This window comes from Eutrema salsugineum, unplaced genomic scaffold, assembly GCF_000478725.1.
Source record: "Eutrema salsugineum unplaced genomic scaffold, Eutsalg1_0 scaffold_5, whole genome shotgun sequence".
NCBI lineage: Eukaryota > Viridiplantae > Streptophyta > Magnoliopsida > Brassicales > Brassicaceae > Eutrema > Eutrema salsugineum.
In genome coordinates this window covers 263,763-288,396 of record NW_006256612.1, presented here as the reverse complement: position 1 = coordinate 288,396, position 24,634 = coordinate 263,763, and the positions used below count along the sequence as shown (strand labels likewise).

Genomic DNA, 24,634 nt, shown 5'->3' with positions numbered 1-24,634 from the left:
CGAAGCTAAACTAATGGTGTTTTTGTGGGCAATAGAGAGTATGACCAGCCACAAAGTAAATCACATAATTTTTGGTTTAGAAGCGCATGAATTAGTTGGAGCAGTACAAAGGCCTCATGCTTGGCCCTCTTATTTATATCAAGCTTCTGAAATTCTCTTTCATTGAGCTGGGATTAAAGATTGGAGAGTGGAAGTGGAAAGAAGATCTTCAAATAGAGGGGCCTCTCTCATTGCTCAAAGTGTAACGAATGATTTTCGTTTTCAGTCTTACGTAGCCATTGGTTATCCTATATGGTTATGTGAACTGTTTGAAAGTGAGAGAAGCTTGCCCTCTGTCTGCAGTGTTTGATGCATAGCTAATATTTGTGTTGTTAGGCTCTTTATTGGAAGGTTTGGTATTAAAATTTTTTGTTATGCGTTCCTTGTTTGGCTCTGTGGAGTCTTAATGTTTTTAGGTGCAGCTTAGTTAACTTTTGTATAGGCTGACCTCATCTTTTGGCTCATTGTAATGTCTCTGCCCTATATGTGTTAGGTGCAGTCGGTGATCTCTCGTTGTAGAGATTTGTAATTGACCAATATATATATTCAATCCATAGATGATAAAAAAAAAAGTACAGCCTAAAACCACATTCGATATTATAGATAAATTCGACTCACCTGAGCTCGGTTTAGCGAGAATCGATTTGAATTAAAAAAAAAAACCCAAACTTTTTTTTTTAAACACTGATTGCATTAAGTAAATGAAAAGGAAACAAACGATTGTACGGTGATGCCAGATGCATCTTACCAAAGAGACCCAAAACCCCAAAAAACAAGAGTGGAAGGGCCGTTAGAAGGCTAGAGAATAATCTCGGCATAACAAAATAAAGACATGAAAGTCTAAATGGACTCAAAAAGAATCATCTGCTGTAGCCAGGCAGGACCTCCCCGAGCCACATAGGAGGAAAGTCTCTGGTCCCTGGTGACGCTAGTTGCAATTGCAGCAGCCACTTGATAACACGGAGGAGCAATGTAATTTAAGCTCCAGAAATCGAAGAAATTCAAAAGCTCACCAATGCTCTGTAGAATGGCGTGAGTCGAGGGGAAGTCATGTGGGTGGAGAAGAGCTTCCCTGGCCAGGGTGAAAGAAGACTCAAAGATCACCATCTTCTGTTTCATATTTTTTCATAGATTCCACTGCCCATAATAGCGCCAAGAGTCCCGCCTCAACAGGAGATGCAACCAACGAAAAGGATCGTCGACTGTGGAACAAGACTTCACCCCTATCGTTACGGGTTAACCAGGAAGCACCACTCATTAGACCAGCTAACCTCCAAGAGTTCCCAATATTGCATTTGATCACAGGAGCTATCGGTTTGGTCCATTTGATTCCTTGTGCGGCGCTTGGAGGAGGAAGAGCGACAATCTCCTCAATTACTCCATGTAACTTCAACCAGATACTTGCTTCCTCAGCTGCTTGGGTATATATAGATGCTGGGCTCAATTGTGTTTTTTCAAACACCAAACCGTTCCTAGCCTTCCATAGATGCCATAGAATCCAAGGGAAAGATAGTCTTATGTGCTTAGGTAAGAATTGCTTTCTGCTGCAGTGCACAAGGTGGTGCAGGTTAAGGAATACTGAAGTTGCTGAGAAACCTGCTAAGGGTAGAGGTATTGACGACAATCTCCATACCTCCCGTGCTACAGGGCAAAGGAATAACACATGACAGATGCTTTCTTGACCAGAATTGCAAGCTTTGCAGGTAGTGTCGATGGAAATACCCCGAGTAAGTAAACGTTCGGAAACAGCCAGAGCTCCACTCAATGCCTTCCAGAGAAAGTGTCTAACCTTTGCCATAGTTTTGATTTTCCACAAACTCTTCCAGAGCTGCTTTTCTACCGGCGGCAAGGGATTACTTGGCATAAGAGAGTCACGAATTTTTTCAAGGAGCTTATAACCACTTTGCGACGAGTAGACCCCATCTTTGGTAAATCCCCACACTAGTTTATCGGATTCAGCACCACCCGGTTTAATCTCCAGAACACGCACCACATCTGCTTCCGAGAAGGTTTGTCTAACCAGTTCCACATTCCATAAGCCTGTCCTGTCATCAATAAGATCGGATACATGGAGGGCAAGGTTCACTACAAAGTCAGGATTATACTCAGGAGGACGAGGGAGGTCCCCTAAAATCCAATTCTCAGCCCATACATGTGTAGACCGACTATTACCGATGGCCTTGATTAAACCTTGTTTTAGTAGGTCACGCCCATGAAGGATGCTCCTCCAAGCATACGAAGGTCTAGAACCCACAGTACTCTCCAGAAAAGAAGAACGCCTGCAGTATCTATGCTTCAAAATCCGAGCCAAAAGGGATTCAGGACGACTCCAAATCCTCCACGCCTGTTTTCCGAGCAAGGCCTGATTAAAATTGGCAATATCATGGAAACCCAAACCTCCATCCTCTTTTTTCTTGCATAGTTTGGACCAGGCGATCCAGGATATTTTCCGGTGCTCAGAATTGTTACTCCACCAAAACTCCGTTAAGACACTCGTAATTTTGTCACACAGCCCTTTTGGCAATTTAAAGCAATGCATCGCGAAAACTGGTAGCGCTAGACCCACCGATTTTATTAGAATCTCTTTGCCACCTGAGGAAAGAGCTTTTGCGAACCATCCTTTGACTCGCGATTGCACTTTCTCCTGTATGAAATTTAGGAGCTTCCGTTTCGACCCACTAAAGCATTCCGGTAACCCCAGGTAAGACCCTTCTCCACCTTCCTGCTCAATAGCCAATACCCTCTTCACAACAAGCTTTACCTCATCAGTGACTTTGGAGCCGAAGATGATAGATGACTTTGCTGGATTAATAACTTGACCCGAAGCTTCGCCATACACCCGAAGACATTGATTAATCTCGGTAGCCTCTTCAATTGAAGCTCGGCACATAAGAAGACTATCATCGGCGAATAATAGATGATGAACTGAGGGAGCATTCTTCCCAAGGGAGATACCATGGAGCCGACCCATAGCTTCACTTTGATTTAAATGGTTCACCAAAACCTCCGCACAAAGAATGAAAAGAAAGGGGGATAAAGGATCTCCCTGACGAATCCCTCTCTCCGGTTTGATGAAACCATGGGGTCTACCATTTAAGAGCACCGAGTAGCTTACCGAACTAACACAGGCCATCATCCATCTAGTCCAAATACGATTAAAACCCAATTTTTCCAGTAGAGTTTCCAGAAACCACCATTCCACACGATCGTAGGCTTTTGACATATCGGTTTTGATCGCCATATACTCTGTCGCCACTGCCTGATTGGTGCAGAGACCGTGAATCATTTCGTGCGCGATGATGATGTTGTCGGAGATCAACCGGCCTGATACAAAGGCACCCTGAGTATCCGATATGATCTTCGGTAAAATTTGCTTGAGGCGCCGACAAAGTATCTTCGAAATAATTTTGTATTGGACCGAACACAGACTGATGGGCCTTAGGTCCTTCATAACACAAGGGTTAGAAACTTTAGGTAAAAGGCTGAGCTGTGTATGGTTCCAACCCGGAGGAATGATGGAAGTTTGGAAAAAGTTGTGAACCTCTTTGGACACTGCAGGCCCAACAATGTGCCAAAACTTCTGATAGAAAAGCCCAGTGAGCCCATCTTCTCCAGGCGCACTACTGCTTTTAATCGAGAAGACTGCAGATTTGATCTCATCATCTGAGAAAGGAGCTGTGAGGATCTCATTCATCTCTGTCGATACCCTGCTTGTTAACCCAACGAAAAGAGTCTCCATGTCGAAGGGATTCGAGCTCATAAACAGGTCCTTAAAGTACTCAACCGCCACATTACCTTTAGAGCCCTCAGTGAATTGCTCAATCACATTTTCGTATTTGAGCATTATAATCTGGTTGCGGAGCTTCTTTCCTTTAACACTGTTGTGGAAATATGTGGTGTTGCAGTCCCCAGCCTTAAGCCATTGTTCTTTGCTCCTCTGTTTCCAAAAGACTTCCTCCTCGTGATATGCATTTGCTAAGTCACGCTTGAGGTTAAACATCCTGGTTTGATTAGGGGAAGTTTTTGAGACCTCTATCTCTAGACTTCTTTCTAATCTCTGGATACGATCCAAGGAATTTAAACCCGAGTTCTTTTTCCACCTAGCCAGTCCACGACGACAGTTACTAATACGATCCAACAAGGGAGTGTTGGTGTTCCCAGGCAAATCTCTCCATGCTTCCTTGACAACATTCTCAATGTCTGCTTTCCCAATCATACGCTTGTCAAAGAAGAATCTGCCCCTGTTTGGATCGTCACTCTCTAGCGCAAAATGGATTCTTAAAGGACGATGATCCGAAGACCTCATATCTAAGTACTCAACTTGTGAGCGAGGGAATAAACGGAACCATTCATGGTTCCCAAAGCATCTGTCGAGTCGGCATTGGACCCAGATTTGGTCTCTCCAGCCCGCCCAAGAGAAAGTATTACCAGAGCTTCGCATTTCCTGAATTTTGCAATTCTCAGCCATAGTCCGAAAACCCCAGAAAGTAGATTCCGCCCGTATTGGGCCTCCCAACTTCTCGGAGTTATTCATCAACTCATTGAAGTCACCAACTAGCACCCACGCCTCATCACGATTCATCCCAATAGATGAAAGCTGATCCCAGACCACGTGTCTATTAGCTCGCACCGGATCGCCGTACACACACATTAAAAAGAAATTGAGAGAACCCATCTTGACCCTCAGATCGATGACCCTCTTATCCGACGACAAAACCACCACCTGAAAACTCTTCTTCCACATTACCACCAAGTCTCCACTTAATCCAACAGGCTCGACTGTAATCAACTCATCATAACCCAAACTGATTTTCAAATTCGAAATGTACCCAAACTTTTGCTTAGTCTCCATGAGAAACAACAAAATCGGGGAAGAACTTTTTGCGAATTCCCCGTAAGCGACGAACTGTCTCGGTGTTTCCCGCCCCTCGACAGTTCCAACTCAATATGCTCATTGGGATTGCAGCGGCTTCAAATCGGAAGCCACCGTTTCGTTGTTGGTTTTTGGGGTTTTGTTAATCGGAACTGTAAGTTCTGCAGCAGATTTGCGTTTAGCGGAGCCATCAGGAGGAGGAGCTATTTCCACCCGAACTTCATCGTTTCCAGAGTCCTTAATGTTTGTTCTGGGGTGTCTCTTCCATGAGGGTGGTCGCTTTCTACTCTTCTTACCCGATTTAAGGTTCCCGGTGTATGAGGTACCACATGAGGATCCCATACTAAAACCCGTTGAAACCATATCAGGGAGAGGAACAGATAAATTGCATGACGAAACCACTTCACCATCGAGGCTGTTTGAACCGGCTTGAGTCGGCGCCGAAAGAGATGGCTTGGTATGAGCTCTTTTTGGTTGTTCCTGAGTCTCATTGTAACCAAAAACGTGCCCCTTGTTCTTGTTCAGATCGTGCGATATTTTTGTTTGGTGCGCTGATGACTCTGAGGCCGAGTCCTCTATCGCTTGTCTAACTCTGCCTATCCTCGCTCTCCTTTCAGTCTCATTGGCATGGGATATATATTGCATCGCCATAACCTGATCTTGTTTGGATAGTTCCGGAAACAGGGGAGGAAACCCCGGAGGACCTGCTAACAACAGCTGAGAGGGCCCAGATGTAATGTTACCCTTAGTCGGAGACTTCGCCGTAGAAGGAACCTGCTGGGAAGGGCCTGCAGTGTTAACATCCGTCCGTTGAAGATCTGCCCCTTTCCTCTGCATGGAAGCTTTCCCATATCCTGATGGCTTCCGTACCATCGGGCACATAGCTTTTTCATGAGTGAGCCGGAAACAGTGAAAACACTTCTTATGAAGTTTCTCGTAATCGTATTCTATGAGGACAGTTTCTCCTGTGGGCAGAGATAGATTCCTCGCTTCGCGGGCAGGTTTCGAGGCATCAAAAGTGACTCTGGCACGAACATACTCTGTCTTCTGAGATACTTTGGGATCGTAAGCAATCTCCTCAACATGCCCAATGGCTTTAGCCAATTCGAACATTGTCTCCACAGTATAATAGTTGATAGGAATGTGTTTAATACGGATCCAAACCTCAAAGGAGGAAAGAAAGTCCGGTGGTGGATTGGGGGTCCATCTCTCCAGCACCATCGTCCAATGGTTATAGGACCAGGGCCTATCCTTTAGAACCGTGAGTAGATCTTCCTCTTTTTGGAAAACAAACTGGAATCTATCTCGGGATAGAGCAATTCCCCTTACACGGTCAAAAACCCGCCAGGCTCGCGGCATATACTCAATCATCCTCGCCATTGGTTGACAATCCGGGTTGAGAAGCCGGCCCATGAGGCTAGTAGCGTTCTCATCAAAAACTTTGAACTTGGGATTGTCCGGAAGCACAATTGGGTCTTCATCATCCAGTGATAAGCCACCGATGGCACGGTGAAGATTTTCAGCCATCGATATGGGAGTTGCACCGCGCGGAAGAGGACACCGGAGACGTAAAGTGTTTAACCTAGGAAGAATGTCAATCAACACCACATTAAATTTGCCCTTGAGGAGGCAATATTCGGAGCAAATTTTAAGGGAAATCATATTGGAGAGGAAGCTTGATTGACAAGATTGGGAAGAAAAGGAAAGGATTGAGTAAGGAAAAGGAAACCCGGGAACAACGAAAGGAAGGGGGATATGTAGTTACTAAAAAACCGTTGCAATTAAGCCGGGAATTGTGCTCCACTCAACAACCGAGAGAGAGAAAGTAAGCCAAGGAACTTAAAGCAAACCCTCTAGACTAACTAGAGAGGCCTGAGCGAAAAAAGGGAGTATCCTACGCTTTCCCCCAAACTTTTTTAAACTGGAGAATCTTCGGTCTGTAATTGATTTCGCATGGTAATGTGAAGCCACGGGGGCATCATTGTGAATACGAGCTGACGTCGATAATTTCTTTTTAACTAATTTTATTGTTACTAGATTAGCCGAACCCTGCAAGAACAATCAAGATAACAGATCAAACGAGGGTGTGGTAAACATCCTGGCGCAAGTGCAAGATTAAAAGAATAAGATACAGAAGACTTATAAAGGTGAATCAATGGTCGATCGCAGTGATCAGGAGTACTAACCTGAGTAGGCTGCGTCCAGATAGTTATCCGTCCATGAAAATTAGCAATGAGTAACGCACGAGGACAAGAAGTAGGAGACCATTCGATAAATTGGACAGAATCACGAGGAGAATCTACAAGAACAAAATTGCATCATAATCATCTAAAACAAAAACTCTGGTATCTAGAGCAACAAAGTTCACTGAAAAAAAAAAGAAAAGCAATATCAAAATACCTGCCACAACATTAAACACTGCACACTCAGTTGGGCGCTCCGGTATCAAAATATGAATCGGGATCCAAAAAGGTGGATTTGCCTTGGAGCTGCAAGAGATGAGAAAAAAAGATGAAAATGAGAAATAAAGAGATACAAAAATTAACAAAACTCAAACCTTGGAATCCTGGCACAGGTTCGGAAGCGCAAGCTATAGCATTCAATTTGCCACACCACGCAACGGCACTGACAAAAACAAGGGAATCGGTGATTTCGCCGGAAAATTTGGAAAAAAAAGGGTCGATCGGAGAAAGAGCAAAGTTGAAAACCTGAAGTTACGGCACAATTCAGGGACGCTCATCTTATGAAGCAAATTGGAATTGGGCTGTTTAAGCTTGACGCAGAAAACAGTGGCCGGACTCACAAGATCAACCTCCATTTGATGATCCTCTTTCTCTATGTTCTCTGTTGATTTCTCTAAAGATTTCTCCTCGACGACAATTGGATCCCTAGATTCAGACTCCTCCAGCTGCTGCTGCTGCTGCTCTACTTCTTCTTCTTCTCCTTCCTCCGTAGCAGGAGCCTCGATGTTTCCTCCACCGCTATTACCCAGAGAAACTTCCGGCTGTTGCTGATTCATGTCAGCGAGAAAGGAACAAAACCCTAATCTTTATAAAAATCAAAGAGTGACCAAAAATTCACGATTGAAGGCGACAAAAAGCACTGTGCGTAGAGAGAGAGAGAAAGGGTTAGTGGGGGACTTTAGTGCGGGGAAAATTCCAAAAACCAAAACCAAAATCAAAATCGAAAAATGCGATTTTTTTTTTTGGTTTGTTTAGGGTTTGTGCCACAGTCGTCGCCGGGACGAAGAAAAACAAAACATTCTGATCAGAACACCTTGGTGACTTTCTCTATATTATTACTTTTTTGCTTCGTTTTCTTACCATCTTCCTTTTTTTTTTTAATTTCTTTATCAAGTTTAAAGACTTGTGGTTTGAACATTACAAAATTTAATTTTATCCATAAAAAAATCAACCATAAAAAAGTGAAAAAACAACTATAATTATTAGGACAGACTCTGCGCGTATTCGCAGACTTTATTTTAATTTATATTTTAAATAATATATTTTTAAAATTTATATTGAATTTTATGTTTATTATCAATATTTTTGCATTTAAAATATTTTTACTTTTTTTTATTTTTTCTTGATGATATATTATTTGTAACCTCTTCTACACCACTTATGTCAAATAGTCTAATTTTCTCTTAAAATAATAAGAGACTAAAAAATCTAGTTTTTTTAATTTTTGCATGAAAACGTAATAGTTCACTTAAAAATATACGTTGAATATCATAGAGAAATATTTAATTTTTCTTCGATCTTCATATTCTTATTATTCTTGTAAATCTTACTAATATAATACTTATTAACTTTCTTAATTTATCATTTTGAAATTTTTTGGTTATATATATTTTATTAATTCCATTTTTTTGATTTTTAAAAAATTGTATGACATTTTCATGTGGACACCTTTTTATTATTATTTTTTTTAATAATTTTTATCTTTTTAATTGTTTATTAAATATTCTTTGTGTTTTATCATTTTATTAGTTGGAGTTTTATATAAAATTATTTGAAACTTTTTAACTTATTCTGTTTCATAATTTGTTTTCATTTACAATAAAATTTAATTATATTTTTAGTTTGAAATTAAAATTTAAAACACTTGAAAAAAAAGATAGAATGCATTTAAAATTTTTTGTATTATATAATATTTATAAATTTTAATATATTTAAATTAAATTTAAATATCATTTTAATATAAATACATATAAGTATTTATTTTTGTTTTTTAATGTATTTACTTTAAATTTAATTAGTTTTTTATTATTAATATTATAAATGGATATGTGTCAATCTCTCTAATGCTGATGTGTCATTCAACTGGAGAGAGTTGAGCAAATTTTATATATAAGATTATTTTTTTTTTTTCTGGCAACTTCGAGAGCAATAAGTTGACAAAAAAAAAAAAAAAAAGCCTTGAGCGCAAGCAAAAACTTGGCGAGAGCGTGAGAAAGTAGAGAGAATTAGAAACTGAGAAAAACGAAGGAGAAGAAAAGGATTTGATTACTTAGAGAGTGTGATTACATACATCATCGCTGCGATTTCAAAACTAGAATCTGATTTTTAAGGGTGAATTTGAGTAGACAATGGAGGAAATAAGATCGGCGATGGAGCAGCAAATGGATCTCATGGCGGATCTGGTCCAGAAACTCTCCGGAGAGCTCCGAACCGGATTACAACCTGCCTACGAGAATTTCTTGGGATTTTTCCACGCGATTGATTGGAAGGTAATGAGTATATGTTTTTTCCTTGTGAATTTTCTAGTTTAGCTTTCGCGAAAAAGGAGAAGAATCCTTCGTTATCAATCGAATTTCTCGCCTACCCTGGATTATAGTCATTGATTAAAAACGACAAATCTTCCATTCTCGGTGCTTTAGGGTTTATATTTCAAATATTAACTCTCCGCATTGGGTTTTTCTCAATGGGTTTCTTTAGTTAACATACTTGGATTGATTGTTTTGCAGGAACCTTGGATTATGGGATTAATGGCGTTTCATGCTCTGTTGCTAATGGTTACTCTTCTTTCTAGAAGGCATCTTAACTTCCATATGTTCTTGTTCTTAATGGCATGTAAGTTTCTCTTTGAAACTGTTCTCTAGTCTCTTTTAGACGCTTCTCTGTGTTAGGCTTTGTTGTCAAAATAATCTACTCGACATTCTTAGCAACGTATCTCTTGGAATTACATTGATTTTTTTCATCTTCTTCATCGCTTCGGTGTTGCAAGTTACAAGTCTGCTATGTTACTATAGTTTAGAGTCTTGAGTTTTTTTATTTCATCTCTTTTCCTCCCTTTTGTTATCAGTGTTCTTACTTGATCCAATGATCTCACTAGGCTAGGTTGCACTATTCATATTGAATCAAGGATTGGGACCTAGTTTCAATACTTGTACCATGCAGTTTTTGATAATTTCTTCCTTCAGAATAGCTTATGAATCAACAACCTAGGCTTTTTTTTTTGTTGAGTACAAATATATATTTGGATATCTCTAGATCCATTGTTAGAGAGTGCCACACCATGCATATGGAGAAATAATTTGCTTGGGTCTCTGTCTCTATGAGTTAGTTAGTATGCTAGAAAAGTCTCGGAGACAATGGTTGGTGAAATGGATAATATGATATTCACACTTGTTCTATACAATTTGAATTATGAAGTTAATGACTGGCATCTCCATTTACTGTTTCCTCTTCGTGATTGATAATGATTATGTGACCAAAAACAATTCTGCAGTGGCTGGGGTATACTTTGCAGAGACTCTCAACAGGCTCTTGAGAAAAAACTGGAAGCGCTTCTCAACTCAAAACTACTTTGACCCGCATGGAGTCTTCCTCTCTGTTCTCTGGTCAGGACCACTTCTGGTCATTGCAATGATAATCCTGGTAATGTGTTCAACAATGCCCCTCTTTTTCTCTCTTCCCCTTTCTTCCCTGCTTATAATGAAACAGATTTTGTTAGTAGTGCATCAAAATTTTCTTGACCAAACAGACCATTGTAACTAAAATTTCGAGGATCTGTTTGCATGTTTGAGTTAAGAACAATGATATGTGGTGGTTTTAAGCATGTTTCTAATCGCATTGAAAATTTGATGGAGTGTTGTGTTTTTCTGACAGATAAACACACTGTTTTCGCTTTGCTACTTAATCGTAAAATGGAAAAGAGCAGAGCTCAGGCATCGTGCAAGGCTTGCTCGTACCAAGCAGGAATAGATCCCAACTCTCTCTCTCTTAGCACATCCTTTCTTACATTTATGTATACTCACTTTGCAGCAACAAACCGTTTTGTTCTCTAATGTAATTCGCCGAATCGATTTGAACCGAACCAAACCGACCAAACCAAGCCAATTACTTCTATTTCGGTTTGTTTTGGTAGAGTTTTGAATCCCCGAACTTAATTTTCCCTAAATCGAAAGAACACTTGCATTATTTAAATCGAAATTTTAGAAATTGATTGGTTCTGTAATTTTTTAATGTCGGTTTTTTTTTTTGAAAGGTGTTGAAAAATCTCGAATTGAACCGAAATTATGCTAAAGAAACCTCAACCGTACGATTAAGGGATAAATTAAGAATGGTTTTGTGAATTTGAAATAGTGTTAGAGATTACACAATTAGCCGTTACGAGTTAATAGAAGTCGTCGTCGACTCGGCACTCTTCAACGGACTCCTTCGTTTTCAAAAATCAAAACTCGTTCAAATCAATCACGAAGAGATAGAGAGAGAGAATCACGAGATTTGAAGACGACTCTCTTAATCTTCTTTCTTCTCTGTGTTTTCGAAATCCGTAACTCGATAATATCTTCCTCTTTGGTTCTTAGTCTCATCCATGGAAGTGAAGGAAGAGAAACCGATGGAAGAGCAACGAGTGCGGGAGAAGACGATCCCTGTGTTCACAGTGCTGAAAAACGGTGCGATTCTCAAGAACATCTTCGTCGTCAACAGTCGCGATTTCTCATCGCCGGAGAGAAACAGTAACGCTGTTCGCGACGATGGTGACGAGGTAGAGGAGATTCTGCTCGTCGGTCGGCATCCAGACTGCGATATTCTGCTAACGCACCCTAGCATTAGCAGATACCACTTGCAAATCCGCACTGTTCCTTCTCTCCAGAAGCTCTTCGTCACGGATCTGTCCTCTGGTACGAAATCATCTCTTACTCCATTTCGATTTCTAGGGATTTCTCGACGAAATTTATTTGGTCATCCACGATTAGATTGTTCTCATCGATTTCATGTGAAGTTTTCGTTCAATTGGATTGTCGGTGTATACGTTTCTGGTTGTTTGATTTGGAGTTTCCTTCGATTTAGTACATGGGACTTGGGTTACGGATCAGAAAGTCGAGCCAGATGCTTGTATCGAGGTCAAGGAAGGCGATATTATTAGAATCGGTGGCTCAACAAGGATCTATAGGCTGCATTGGATTCCCCTAAGCCGTGCGTATGATATCGACAATCCATTTGTTTCACCACTCGATGCATCTACAGTGATGGAGCAAGACGAAGAGAATAGAATGCTTGAAGCAGAAAATCCAGAGGTTGCGCACCAGGTTAGACATTTGTTAGTTTATCCGATTGCTTAGTTCTATAGTTATCTGATGGTGTATTTGCTTAGCCTGAGACTGTATCTACCTTCACTGCAGTCACTAGAGAAGACTGAATTGGTTGATGACGGATATCTACATCTGGATGTGACGTCTGAAGGAAGTGGATCATCAGTCCCTAGTGAGGATGAGGATACATATATTACGACTAGGGAGATTTTGTTGCCGCTTGCATCTCCAAGAGATTCTGTCAATACACAAAAGCTACAACTGATTGAAGATTTGCAGGATTCATCAAAGTGGGACTTGGATGTTATAGAAGCTGCAGCAGAAATGCCAACTAACAACTGTGCCCCAAGTAAGCAGCAGAGTTGTGGCTCCATGGAGGTTGTTGGCTGTTCTGAACCTGAAGTTGTTGCAGAGGCTGATGAATGGGATGTAAGAGGCGATCTGCTTCTGAATGTGATGTCAGAGAGGATGGTGTCATCAGTCTTTAATGAGGATGAGGATCCATATCTAGCTGCAAAGGAGACGTCATTGCTTCCACTTCCAAGTGATTCCATTGAGAAAGCAAGACTAATTCTCACAGAAGATGTCCAGGCTTCCCTAGAGAAGGCTGTAAATACTATAGAAGCCAAAACAGAAAATCCAAGTAGCGGCTGCTCTCCAGTTAAGGGACAGATTGATGGCTGCCTTGAAGCCTCGGGTTGTACTGCATTTGAATTGGCTGCAGAGGTTGCGATTCTGAGCCTTTGTCAAGATGTCACTGGAGAAACTGAGTTTGTCAGAAAGCAAGTAACGGAAGCATCTGGCGAATCAAAGAAGGCTGACATTTGGAGTAACGTAGACAATGGTGAAGTTATTGCAGTTTCTCCCAATTCCTCTCCTCAAGCCGAGGGACTGTTAGAAACTGTAACTGAAGATGCCCGAGGTGACTTAGGTTCTGAATTCCGAAGTGAAGTGTCCATAGAGACTGATAGTGAGAACCTACATCAAAAACTCAATGAAGTGAATCCTGCAGGAGACCAGGATACAAAACCAGGAATGAACAAAGAGATTGAACCAATATTTGATGAAGGGAGCAGCTTGTCCCATTCTGAGGACCTTGAGCAGAGTAGTACACAAAATTTATTGTCATTAGCAAATCTGAAACCCGAAAAAGAGACGTCAGTTGGCTCTGATAGATTTGGAGACCTTTACAACTTAAGAGAAATAGGGGGCGACGAAAATACTGATAAAGAAGTTCCATTTCCTTCAACCTTGGCTGCAGAAACATTTGAGGATATAAAACCGATTGACGAACTGCTTTCTACTGAGAGTCAAGAAAACCAGGCCCAGCAACCACATGCTGTTAGAGATGCTGCACTCCCTGAGATGGATAGCTCTGAGATGGAAAGAGGTGCGTCTATTCCATTACTTGAAGCCTCAGGTTGTTCTGCATTTGAATTGGCTGCAGAGGTTGAAAATTCGAGCCTACGTCAAGAGGTCAGAGGGGAAAGTGGGTTTGTCACAGAGCAAGTAATGGAAGTAGCTGCCAAACCACTAACTAGAGCTGAAACCCTGAGTCACGAAGACAATGGAGAAACTGAGGTCTCCAGGCAAGTTATTGCAGTATCTCCTAATTCCTTCTCACAGACTGAGCCAACTTTAACTGGAGATGCTCGAGGCCTCTTAGGTTCTGAATTGGCCATAGAGACTGATAGTGAGAACTTACATGAAAAAAGCAATGGAGAAACCAAGATCGGTTCAAGGCAAGCCATTGCAGTATCTGATTGTTTGTTCGGTGGCAACGAACGTCTTTCAAGAATCTATACAGAAGATATTCAAAGTCTGAGCTCGAGTTGGCAGCCACTGCCCAAGAGTAAAGTCGGAGCTCTATCTGATATCTGGAGTGAAGTGAGTTCGGCAGAGGATCAGAACAAAAAACCAGGAATGAACAGAGAGACTGAAAAAATATTTGATGAAGGGAGCAGCTCGTGCCTTTCTGAGGATCTAAACCAAATGTTCTTGTTGACACCAAATCAGAAACCCAAAGGAGAATCGTCAATTGGCTTTGAGAGATCTGAAGAATCTTACAGCCTAAGCGAAATGGAGAGCGAGGGAAATACTGATAAGGGTAGTCCAACCTTGGCTGCAGAAACATATGAGGATACAAAACCGGTTAAGGAAGAACTGCCTTCTGATTATAATGGAAGTCAAGAAAACCAGTCCCCTCAAACACAGGCTGTTAGAGATAATGTGCTGTCTGAGATGGATAGCTCAAGGAGCTCCCCAATAAGATTGAGCACATGCAACATATGGTCTAGGAGAGGAAAAGCTACTTCTGTTCTTCAGGTCCGGACCAACAGTAGTAAAGGAAAGCAAAAACAAATTGGGAATCAACCAAAAGGCCAGTTGCATGGAAAACAGGCTCTAAATGACAAGTCTATATCTCTGACTGTTCATCATAGTGCAGAGAAACTGGAGCCAGAGATCTTTACTCCTGACAAAGAAAATCTCACCCCAAGCTCTCATATGTTGAAAAGATTACAAGATGTTGGTGACATTGAAGATAGCAAGAGCTCTTCAAAGCTTCTGGGCAAATCATTCTTGTCAAAGATTGCTATTGTTGCCTCAGGGGCATTGACAGAACCAGAAATCTTTACACCAGATAAGGAGAATCTTACCCCAAACTCTCATATGCTAAAACGTTTGCGAGAAGTTGGTGAAATCAAAGAAACAAAAGGCTCCTCCTCTAAAGCAATACGTAAACCATTCTTTGATATTCATGTGGAAGAAAAAGTGATCGCAGAACAGAAACCAGATCTACACAGCATGAGCAGCACATCAAAGGTGAAGAAGCGTGATGAGCCGGTGGCTACGAAGAAGAAAGCTGAACGGGCACCTTTTCAACCTCTACTTGAAAAATCTTCGTCCCAAAGCCAATCATACATCGAGGATTCTTCTACTGCATCAGCAAGAAACAACATTTCTAGGGGCATGCGTTCTTCTTCTGTAAGTCCTTAGCAATTCTGATTGTCATCGATTCTTTGTTTAGTTCTTATATATTAACCATTACTTCACTGTGTTTCAGAACCTTTCCGATGGAAAGAGCAAGATGAAATGGACCATTGTGTTGGACACTTCTTCACTCCTCGACAAGGAGTCTAGAAAGGCACTGCACTTACTACAAGGTCTCAAGGGGACACATCTGGTCGTACCACGAACAGGTAAAAACCACCTGTCTTTTTCTTTTCTATCATAGACCAGTAATAGTTTCTCTATTCACCTAAATCTCTATAAACAAACCATACAAATCCTTGAAGACAAGGCTGTAAGTAGATACGGCAGACGAATCTATCATATAGATCTTGAAGAATTTCTCTGTGGTAACATAAGTTTATGGATGACTTGTGCCTTAATCACACAAATCTTTAGTTCCTATATCTTTTACCATTAGAAACATGTCTCTCACCTTTGGTTTCATTGTGCAGTGTTAAGGGAACTAAATGAGACGAAGCGCAATCGCAGTATATTCTTTAGAGGAACAACAGAGATTGCTTCCTCAGCTCTGGATTGGATCGAAGAATGTAAGGTTAAAACCAAATGGTGGATTCAACTCCAAAGCCCATTAGACGAAACCAAAGCAATTGCACCAACTCCACCAGTTACTCCTCAGTCAAATGGCTCAGCATTCCCGCTTTCACTTCACTGGAATCACAATGCACCAGAGATCGATTCTCCTACATCAGAAGATCAAGTCCTCGAATGTGCACTACTTTATCGAAGCCGTAACATCGACGAAAAACTCGTTCTTCTTAGTAACGATGTAACTCTCAAGATCAAAGCCATGGCAGAGGTAAAAATCCTAACAATATTACGTTAATTTTTTATTAAAACAAAAGCACTCTCTGTGTAGTTGACTAATATAACGCTTTGGTTTTGGAATTAGGGTGTGATTTGTGAGACGCCAAATGAGTTCTACGAGAGTCTGAAGAATCCTTTCTCGGAGAGGTTTATGTGGACAGAGAGCTTGCCGAGAGGAAGGACTTGGAGTCATCTAGACGACGTCGTGTTGAGAGAAAGGTACAACGAGAACCGAACTTGTTTCCCTTACAGGAAGAAGAAGTCAATGTTCAGTGGAGTAGGAAGAGGAGAGAATGTTGCAGCAGCAAAAGGCTTGAAGCTCATATTGCTTCATAACTCTCACTATGGTCACCACATTCATTGATGGATCCATTATTGTTTCTTTTTTCCAAGTAAGCCATAAAAATTCATCTCGCTTACAACGTGCACTACTTTTTTTTTGTAGAAATAATGAGATTTTCATATTACTATTGACTTTTTTTATTGTTGAATGCATTTGTCTTGAGATCCGTCATTTCCATGAAAATTAGAATATGCTTAAAATAGAGACAACACGATTTAAGAATGTGCTTTGAAATAATCACCCAGTTACTGTTATATTGTGGTAATGACTCTTCAAAATATGAAAAAATACATAATTTGAAGGGGCGTTTTTGAAGTAAATAATAAGATTATAAATTAGTCTATACAGATGTTATCATTTCCTGCACTATGCATATTCCCACCAATGGGTGGCTCCATAATTTGTGGACACGTTGCCGGATTAATGTGATAAGAATTTTTTTTTAAGAAAAAGTCAAGACTTGAACCGGAGATATTATTAGTCCCTATTCCTTTATAAACTTGAAATCAAATGTTTTGAAGTTTGGTGGTTAATCAACTTTGTTTTTTTTTTTTTTGAATTAAAGAGGCATTTCTGGAAATTTTGATTATGCTTATGATCTTCACATTATGAAATTTGGTTATTAAACATTTGGTGTGATAAAACAAAAGGAGTATGGAAGTGGAAGAGGTATTTTTCGTTTATGGAGTTAAGGTTGTTGAATCAATATAAATTTGTTATTTCCACTTTGTCTAAAAAAGGAGTTTTGATGTAATAGAGAGTCATAGACACAACAGTTAAGAGGTTCCCACCACTTTTATTGGGTTGTAATCATTCTTGCCCACTTTGCCCAAACAATTACTCATTAGGAAAAAAAAAACAAAATCCTAATTGGTTTTGAACTCTTCTCCTTTTTTTTTATTGAGAACAATTGTTTTGAACTCTTCTTCTCCTTGTTACCTCTTATATTTAGAAACAAATAGAGTATTTTTTTCTTTTCAAATAGAGTATTTTATATTTTTGATATATTTTTCTTTCTCAACCAAACGTATAATGTGACTTGCATTTTGAAAAGTAATGATAACACGAAATGAGTATATTAGTTTAAATCGGAAAAATATAAATATATATTTATTCCATATTTTCTTTGTGTATTCTTTAATGCAGTTTCCCTGATCTTTTTTATACTTAAAATGAGTTAAAGAGCATTAAGTTTGGGTTGTAAAGTATCGAGAAATGCCAAAGCGAAAATGAAGGGTTAGTTTGGGTTAAGTTTGGGTTAGTTTTGAAAATGGTGAATGTCGTTGATATTAACGTTGACAAATTCACAAATCCTAATTAGCTCATCTCATAGTAACTTCGATTAAGGGATTTAGCTAGGAATCTTGTGTTTCCCAATCAACGGTCCATTATTTTTATCAAAAATAATTAATTTTGTTTTGTTTTGATAACAAACAAAAAAAAGTTCCTTAGTTTTCAATTTTGGCGGTCCAGTGAATGCATGAACGAAACGAACCTTCGTGGCAGGTAGACTCCACTTGGCAGATGTAACTGAACTTTGAGGTTGGTTCCTCGTAATTTAAGTAACTCTCCTTTCCCGATCAACACAAAAAAAAACCCTTTATCCACGTTTTAGGTAGCTTAATTCTTAGTAATTTTCGATACGTTTCCACATTTTTATACAATAGTATCATAATATTTTTTTTTGAGAAAAACTTTAGATAGTTTCTGTGACACCCCGATCCCGCCTTTCCTTTGGAGACCAGACGTAGATCAGCGATATCAATCTTAATTCCCCCAACTGTTTCTCCCAGTGAGCCCAACGCCCTCTCTAGATCCGTGGGCCCAACATCCTCTCTCTAGGTCCGTTGGCCCAACGCCCTCTTTAAATCCGTTGGTCCACCACTATCCGACGGTCGTGAGTCGTTAGTCCGGAAAGCTTGTAAGACTTATCTACTGTTCCGGCAATCACCATATGATCGTTCTCCGTGCTTTGTCCTCACTCGTACGGTACCATAGAGTACTTCCCGGTAGGTCACCCATCCGGAGATCACTCCAGCATCAGCACACTTAACTTTGGAGTTCTCTCAGCACATTTGACCAGAAAAGATAAATGTTATTTATTGACATCGGTAGCCAAATCAATCCTTATAAGACTTTCCATATACCGGAAATCGGGATGTTACAGTTTCGTTTTTGAAAAAAAAAACATTAACAAAAAATTAGTAATAATAATTATAATTGTTGGAGATAAATAACTTTTTTGGAAAACATCAAACAAGTAATAATACCTGTGATAAATCAGTCATTAGCCACTAGAAAATACAAGAAGGTGCAACTAAGTTAAGTGGTCGTATCTTAGGAGTGAAGACATATTACTTTTTCCTGAAATTGTTGGTTTGAAGCTATGTTCAAAACTTTGCTAGCCGTTATTCGAACGGTTAAGATGAACCTAGCGCTTAGAAAGAAAATTAGAAATTAGTTTTAGAGTTTTTTAAATAAAATAATTAAATAAATAATTAGAATAATACAGTTATATTTCTAATATTTTGGTAAGAAGCTATAATTATTCGGTGGACCAGTGATTTAACACTTGACATTTGCTTTGATGTGCCAAATTCGAACCCATATAGCATTTATTTGTCAATTTTCTCATTTATTATAAATAAATGATAAAATAACAATTATCTAATCATCTACTCCCTTTTTTTATAAAAAGTGTAATTTTAAAATTTTTTACACATATTAATAAAATTGTTAAATATTTCATATTACCTTTTGTTAATATATTAAGCAATTTCTCTTTTTCCAATTAATACACTAAAATTAATAGGTTAAAATTAGATTTTTGTCTAGAATTATGTATTGGAAACATAAAATGATAAAAATAAAACTTTAAAACGGCATTTTTTGTGAAACGGAAAGAGGATTTTATTAATACTTCACGAGTTTAGAAACTCATAAAATGACAGCCACTCATTTTTGAGACATCAAAACTCTGTTTTAACACTATTTTTGTTTTCCTGGTTTCAGCATGAATATGAAAAATTTATCATGTAATATCTTAATTCTAACCTTGAAACTCAAAAAAAGAATCATTATATTTTTTTCTCCAATTTTGTTACCAATTTTGCCCAGGTCGTGATGGCAGCCAACCACCGAGCGTTTAATCACTGATTAATCGACTAAGACGGCCACGTTTTCAAACACGGGTTTGAAGTGAGCTAATGGGAAGTAAAGAGATGATGAATGGTCCACTAGAGAGTCTGAGATACTGCTACCCCAATTTTGGAATCGGTTTATCTCTTTCTTTCCGATCCAATTTAATTTCTCTCATAAACCAGAATCCACTTATAAAAATCCCTCTCTATTAATTTTTCTGTAAAATAAACCCAAACTCTTTATTTTTTTTTTCTCCATTCCGACCCCCTCTCTTTTTTTTCTCCTTCTTCATGTCGCAAGCTTCTTCTCCTCTCCTCCTTCTCGCCATGCCACACCTCTTCCTCTCTCCCTCACTGCGATTTCTCCTTCCCTCTTCTCTCCCTCGCCGTGACTTCTCCTTCCCTCTCCTCTTCCTCGCGCCACGGCCCCTTCTCTTCCTTTCCTCTCTTCCTTGGCCGATGCTTCTCCTCCACCTTGGTGTCTCACTCGGTGTCTCCTCTTCCTCGTGCCGCCGCATCACTGCTTCACCTCGCTGCTCGTGCTGCCATGAAGCTCTACCACCGCTAAAGCTTCTTCCTTGCCGACCTTCATCCACGGCGAGCTTCCTCCACCGCGCCGCCACCACTCCTCTCCTCCTCCAATGAAGAGTTCCATGCTCTACTGCACCGCTTTCCTTCTGCTCCTCCTCCGCAAGAGCAAAGGTGAGGGCTCGTTGCTATTCACAGTCTTTCATATATATGTTTTAGTGATGTGATTAGTTTATTCTTAAACCGAAGCTGCTAGTTTTATTGTTAGGTTATGTTGTTGTGTTTCTATGAATTGTTAATGTCTTTGATGAGTTAGATTGTTATAATTGATTGAATGTTGGTGATGGTTGGTGTGGATGTTTAATGTTAGATTCATTAGTTTCTTTGGTCCTGTTTGAGTGTCTTGAACTTAGTTAATATCGTCGGAAGGAATAAACCGGCAGTGCTTGTTTAGTATCGACTTAGGTATCCATCACATGATCAATCCAGGATTGTATTTCCTCTTCTGCAGAGCATTTTGCTCTTATGTGAAATTGTTTGTGATTGTGAAATGATAATTAATCGATTTAGGGTCGAGGATGTTATCGATGAATTTGACAATTGAATTGGAAATAGAATTAAATGAGGAAATAGAATTAAAGATAACAATTTATAAAAAATACTTATATTCATATTATTTTCTTGAGCTTGTTTTAGATTTGAACTTTTTATATCTTAATTCATATTATGTGTTGGAAGTGATAAACGGGTCTCCTAAGACTCGTCCTCATTGAGTAATCCCAATAGTCATCCCTCCTCTTCCCTTTTATCTTTTCAGGTTAGCTTGGATTGTTTCATCTAATGTTGTTGTTACACAGGCGTTTTTGTTCCTGGTATACATGATTCTCACCATGGACCAGACCTGATGGTTAACCAAATGAGGCTAGACCATCAACTTAACACGCCCGATTCCTCGGTTTTTTAGTAAGTTCGGGATAGGGATGTTACAGAGTCGCTTTTTTTTTTAAACCCGAAAATTCGTATTATGTAATATGGAGAATGTGGTTGCAGAAAGATAAATGAATCAGGTATAAAAGAGATATCTTTTCCTGGTCTTGCTAATTCATGACATGTGATGTGAAAAATACGATATGAGAGAGATGAATGATTCTGCAAGGACAAGTTGACTTTATAACAATCAACGTAAATAAAAATAATATGATAACAATATCCATATAAGTAAGTGATAAGATCCTGAAACTCCTTATACGAGTTCATACGTGAATTTTCTTTGATAAATGATAAATATTTAATAAGTGTGGGAGTATATATTTGAATTTCTCTAAATTGCTTCTTATGATAAAGATATTATAGCGATAAATCACTATTTATAGAGAAGATAAAAACATGTACACTTTGCCAAAATCGTGTCATCTCAGTGCCTTTAGAAGTTTTTTGAGAAACAGAATAAAAGCGACAAAGAAGATTGGCGAAAAACACTTGATCAGATTATCTGGTTTGTTTTCTGACCAGTGGTTTTAGTTGGATTTTGTACCTGCAACTGATCTTTTAGGTTTTTGAAAATTTTGAAGAGCTTATCCGTGCTTCATCTTGAATTTAAGAATTTAAATTAGGTAATTTATAGTCTGTTAATTAAATTGTTATTATTTTTATTAAGTTAAGGATTCAAATAATTTTGATTTTTAAAATATATTAAGATTTTGTCCTATATTATTAGCCGGGGAATAACGTCACAAAAATTTTTTTTGGCAAAAAAATATTATTTTTTATTTTTCTGTATTAAATTTTTATTGTCTTATTGGTAGGTGATAAAAACATTTTTTTATTTAATCAATGAGCAATTTTGTTTTAGTTAGTAAGAGGTTTTAGGCCAAAGCCCATAATCTCCGAAATCCAAAATCACAGCATATAATATTAGTTCTGTCGCAAGCATCACTCAATCCTGTAATCTTCTAAGCTTTGTGTAGAATCTTAACCCAGATTTTAGTTTTTAACCAACACTTTGTTAATTTTTTTGATCCGGATTATTTAGCATTTTCTTAATTTTTTTGTGCATTAAATCAAATAGACAAGTCTTAACCGAACATAAGTGGAATTAAGCAGAATACTTGAACTAAAAATGGAGTTTTAGTACAATGATCAGTTCGCATATAAGCTATTACATTGAAACTAGACCTTAACTACCCAGATCTTACCATCTCTTTCTCCACAACCTTAGTCCGTTTGCGCTGATTAAACATCCTTACTACCTGCATCCATAAAAGGAAGCATAAGCAACATAATTTTCTAGTGAGAGCAGTAATCATGTCTCACCAAACCATAACATAATCACATCAAACATTCATCGAGTCAAGTACTCATCAGAACAAAAAACTATCTGCACATGACCATATACGTTTATCCGGCCGATCCTTCCGCAACCAGACAAGCCTCAACGAGCATCACAACCGCGAACGCCTTGCCTGATCTAGATCACCGATAAGGTGGATTGATCATCACGGTAGCCAGCAGAAATGTCATGACAAGCACAAAAACAACACGGAACAGACAAGCATCTAAGCAAGAAACGACTAAACTAGACCACAGTCACGCACTCACCTTAGCTTTTCTTGGACAGATTTGGTAAAGAAAAATTTTCTCGATCGCTCAGACACGTTCCCACAATTGACTAGACCACAGTCACGCACGGGTTAAATCTGTACCACACTCGACAGAATCTCAATCGCTCTTGGCTATGATCGAATTTCTCTCGACTAGACAGAAATTCTTTCAGATAACTTCTCTCTTGGATTTTCTATAACTTTCTTTCAGAGTTATTTGGTCGCACGAAAAGAAATAACGAGCTAGAGGCCTTTCTTAAATAGGCCTTCATCGTTTTTTGCAAAGAAAACCTCTCAGAAACCGTTCCCGTGTCAGTCCATACAATCTCTCCTGTAAATACCGCTCATGCGCGTCTTTTATCCGAGAATAACCGTTCTCGCGTAAACACTCGCTCGGCTAAAACCAATAACCATTTCCAGTTCCACACTTTCTCCTTAGCGCGCTTACCTGATAAATGTTCCCGCATACGCCGGAAGCCGACAAATGCTGTCTAATCCTGACCAACCTTATCCAAATTCGGACCAAGACCCAAAAAACTCGGCTTGTCGGAATATCCAGCTAAATCTCGACCAGCTGATTTTAGCTCGGATAAAACTTTTTTTTGGCTCGTTGAATGTTGGACTTGAGCGCGTGGCTGATATGCCCTAACTCGCAAAAAAAAAATCTCACCTGCCATAACATAATCTAATGCCATAAGTAAAAGTGTAATGACGTTTATAACCTTAATAAATTGAATATTAAATTTTAAAGAATGAAATTGAGTTTTTTGTTTTTTTTTTTAAAAAGTTGTGGCTTTCTTCTTCCCCTAGCTCGTTTCCGTACACCTCCGGCGAAGAGAGCTTGATTCGAACCACCGTCATTTGCTGGCGCCGGCTCATTTTTGGTTGTTTAACTACTCTTTCTGATCCGGCCATTTGTGTGAGAAGACTTCGAATAGGTATGGTGGTGTGTATTTTGGGGATTTATAAATTAGGGGTTTTCTTTGTTTGTTTGGTGGTTGTTTAACTATGTACATTGCCTAAGTTTGTTGCTTATTAGTTAAGTTCTCTTCGAATCGATGTTAATTTGTCGATTTTTAGTGTTGAATCTGTTTGGTAGATGTGAAACGAGGATGTGGAACCAAAGGATTTAGGCAAGAAAGTTTGGGAATTTAGATAACTGGTACAAAAAGTATAAGTGAAAGATAGGGGACAAGTAGTACAAGTAGTACAAATGGTGGAACTGATAATTATGGGACAACTAGTACAAGTCTCCGGCTTATGGGACAACTAGTACAAGTCTCGGACTTATCATATTATGGGACAACTAGTACAAGTCTCTGTTAAAACTGATAATGTGGGACAACTGGTACAAATGTTATAGTGAGAAATTCGGGACAACTAGTATAAAAGGTATAATTGTGAGAAACATAATTGGTAATATGATTTTTTTTTTGCTGCGTACCAGGATATAATGAGCATTGGCCACACCAACATACATTTTGAGTATGGAGGATATTATTCACGGAACGAGGAGGAGTTTAAATGGATTTCAGTAAAACCTATATATGCAATATCATTTAAAAGATTATCTTTGGATGGGATTACTTATTCAGCTCTTGTAGAGAAGATATGCCAGAAGATTGCACTAAGCTCCAATACGACGAATCTGAAATTGAGCTACATTCCTTTGGTAGCTAAGCCTCAAATGGAGTCATGTATTTTCGGTGATGATGATGTATATGCTTATCT

At 39.1% G+C, this 24,634-nt stretch overlaps 4 protein-coding genes and 1 long non-coding RNA gene across 5 annotated transcripts; 3 read left to right on the top strand and 2 right to left on the bottom strand.

Moving 5' to 3' along the window:
* Positions 1 to 4,990: 4,990 nt before the first annotated feature.
* On the bottom strand, positions 4,991 to 6,439 carry LOC18991621. Its single transcript, XM_006396006.2, has one exon. The coding sequence runs from the start codon at positions 6,437 to 6,439 to the stop codon at positions 4,991 to 4,993; it is 1,449 nt and encodes a 482-aa protein (XP_006396068.2).
* A 505-nt stretch (positions 6,440 to 6,944) lies between these two features.
* LOC112084119 (mediator of RNA polymerase II transcription subunit 16-like) lies at positions 6,945 to 7,976 on the bottom strand. The gene is made up of 5 exons (XM_024153076.1): positions 7,621 to 7,976; positions 7,470 to 7,537; positions 7,313 to 7,401; positions 7,099 to 7,211; positions 6,945 to 6,961 (listed from the first exon to the last, which is right to left on the bottom strand). The coding sequence occupies exons 1-3, from the start codon at positions 7,929 to 7,931 to the stop codon at positions 7,358 to 7,360; spliced, it is 423 nt and encodes a 140-aa protein (XP_024008844.1). The 5' UTR covers positions 7,932 to 7,976; the 3' UTR covers positions 6,945 to 6,961; positions 7,099 to 7,211; positions 7,313 to 7,357.
* A 1,314-nt stretch (positions 7,977 to 9,290) lies between these two features.
* On the top strand, positions 9,291 to 11,360 carry LOC18991620 (transmembrane protein 18). Its single transcript, XM_006396005.2, has 4 exons — positions 9,291 to 9,644; positions 9,882 to 9,987; positions 10,646 to 10,794; positions 11,026 to 11,360. Exons 1-4 carry the CDS (start codon positions 9,504 to 9,506, stop codon positions 11,119 to 11,121), a joined length of 492 nt encoding a protein of 163 aa, XP_006396067.1. The 5' UTR covers positions 9,291 to 9,503; the 3' UTR covers positions 11,122 to 11,360.
* Positions 11,361 to 11,734: 374 nt separating this feature from the next.
* Positions 11,735 to 16,716, top strand: LOC18991619 (FHA domain-containing protein PS1). Its single transcript, XM_024153352.1, has 6 exons — positions 11,735 to 12,044; positions 12,214 to 12,452; positions 12,546 to 15,440; positions 15,520 to 15,655; positions 15,920 to 16,284; positions 16,378 to 16,716. The coding sequence occupies exons 1-6, from the start codon at positions 11,735 to 11,737 to the stop codon at positions 16,654 to 16,656; spliced, it is 4,224 nt and encodes a 1,407-aa protein (XP_024009120.1). The 3' UTR covers positions 16,657 to 16,716.
* Positions 16,717 to 19,921: 3,205 nt separating this feature from the next.
* LOC112084097 lies at positions 19,922 to 21,458 on the top strand. Its single transcript, XR_002898061.1, has 2 exons — positions 19,922 to 20,477; positions 21,121 to 21,458. It is a non-coding gene; the product is annotated as an uncharacterized LOC112084097 (long non-coding RNA).
* Positions 21,459 to 24,634: the final 3,176 nt, after the last annotated feature.

Coding starts and splice junctions, on each gene's coding strand:
- LOC18991621 (XM_006396006.2), bottom strand. CDS start 6,439: ATGGCTGAAAATCTTCACCGTGCCATCGGTGGCTTATCACTGGATGAT.
- LOC112084119 (XM_024153076.1), bottom strand. CDS start 7,931: ATGAATCAGCAACAGCCGGAAGTTTCTCTGGGTAATAGCGGTGGAGGA. Junction 7,538..7,620: donor GAATTGTGCCGTAACTTCAG/GTTTTCAACTTT, acceptor TGTTTTTGTCAG/TGCCGTTGCGTGGTGTGGCA. Junction 7,402..7,469: donor ACCTGTGCCAGGATTCCAAG/GTTTGAGTTTTG, acceptor CATCTCTTGCAG/CTCCAAGGCAAATCCACCTT.
- LOC18991620 (XM_006396005.2), top strand. CDS start 9,504: ATGGAGGAAATAAGATCGGCGATGGAGCAGCAAATGGATCTCATGGCG. Junction 9,645..9,881: donor TCCACGCGATTGATTGGAAG/GTAATGAGTATA, acceptor ATTGTTTTGCAG/GAACCTTGGATTATGGGATT. Junction 10,795..11,025: donor TCATTGCAATGATAATCCTG/GTAATGTGTTCA, acceptor TTTTTCTGACAG/ATAAACACACTGTTTTCGCT.
- LOC18991619 (XM_024153352.1), top strand. CDS start 11,735: ATGGAAGTGAAGGAAGAGAAACCGATGGAAGAGCAACGAGTGCGGGAG. Junction 12,453..12,545: donor ATCCAGAGGTTGCGCACCAG/GTTAGACATTTG, acceptor CCTTCACTGCAG/TCACTAGAGAAGACTGAATT. Junction 16,285..16,377: donor AGATCAAAGCCATGGCAGAG/GTAAAAATCCTA, acceptor TTTTGGAATTAG/GGTGTGATTTGTGAGACGCC.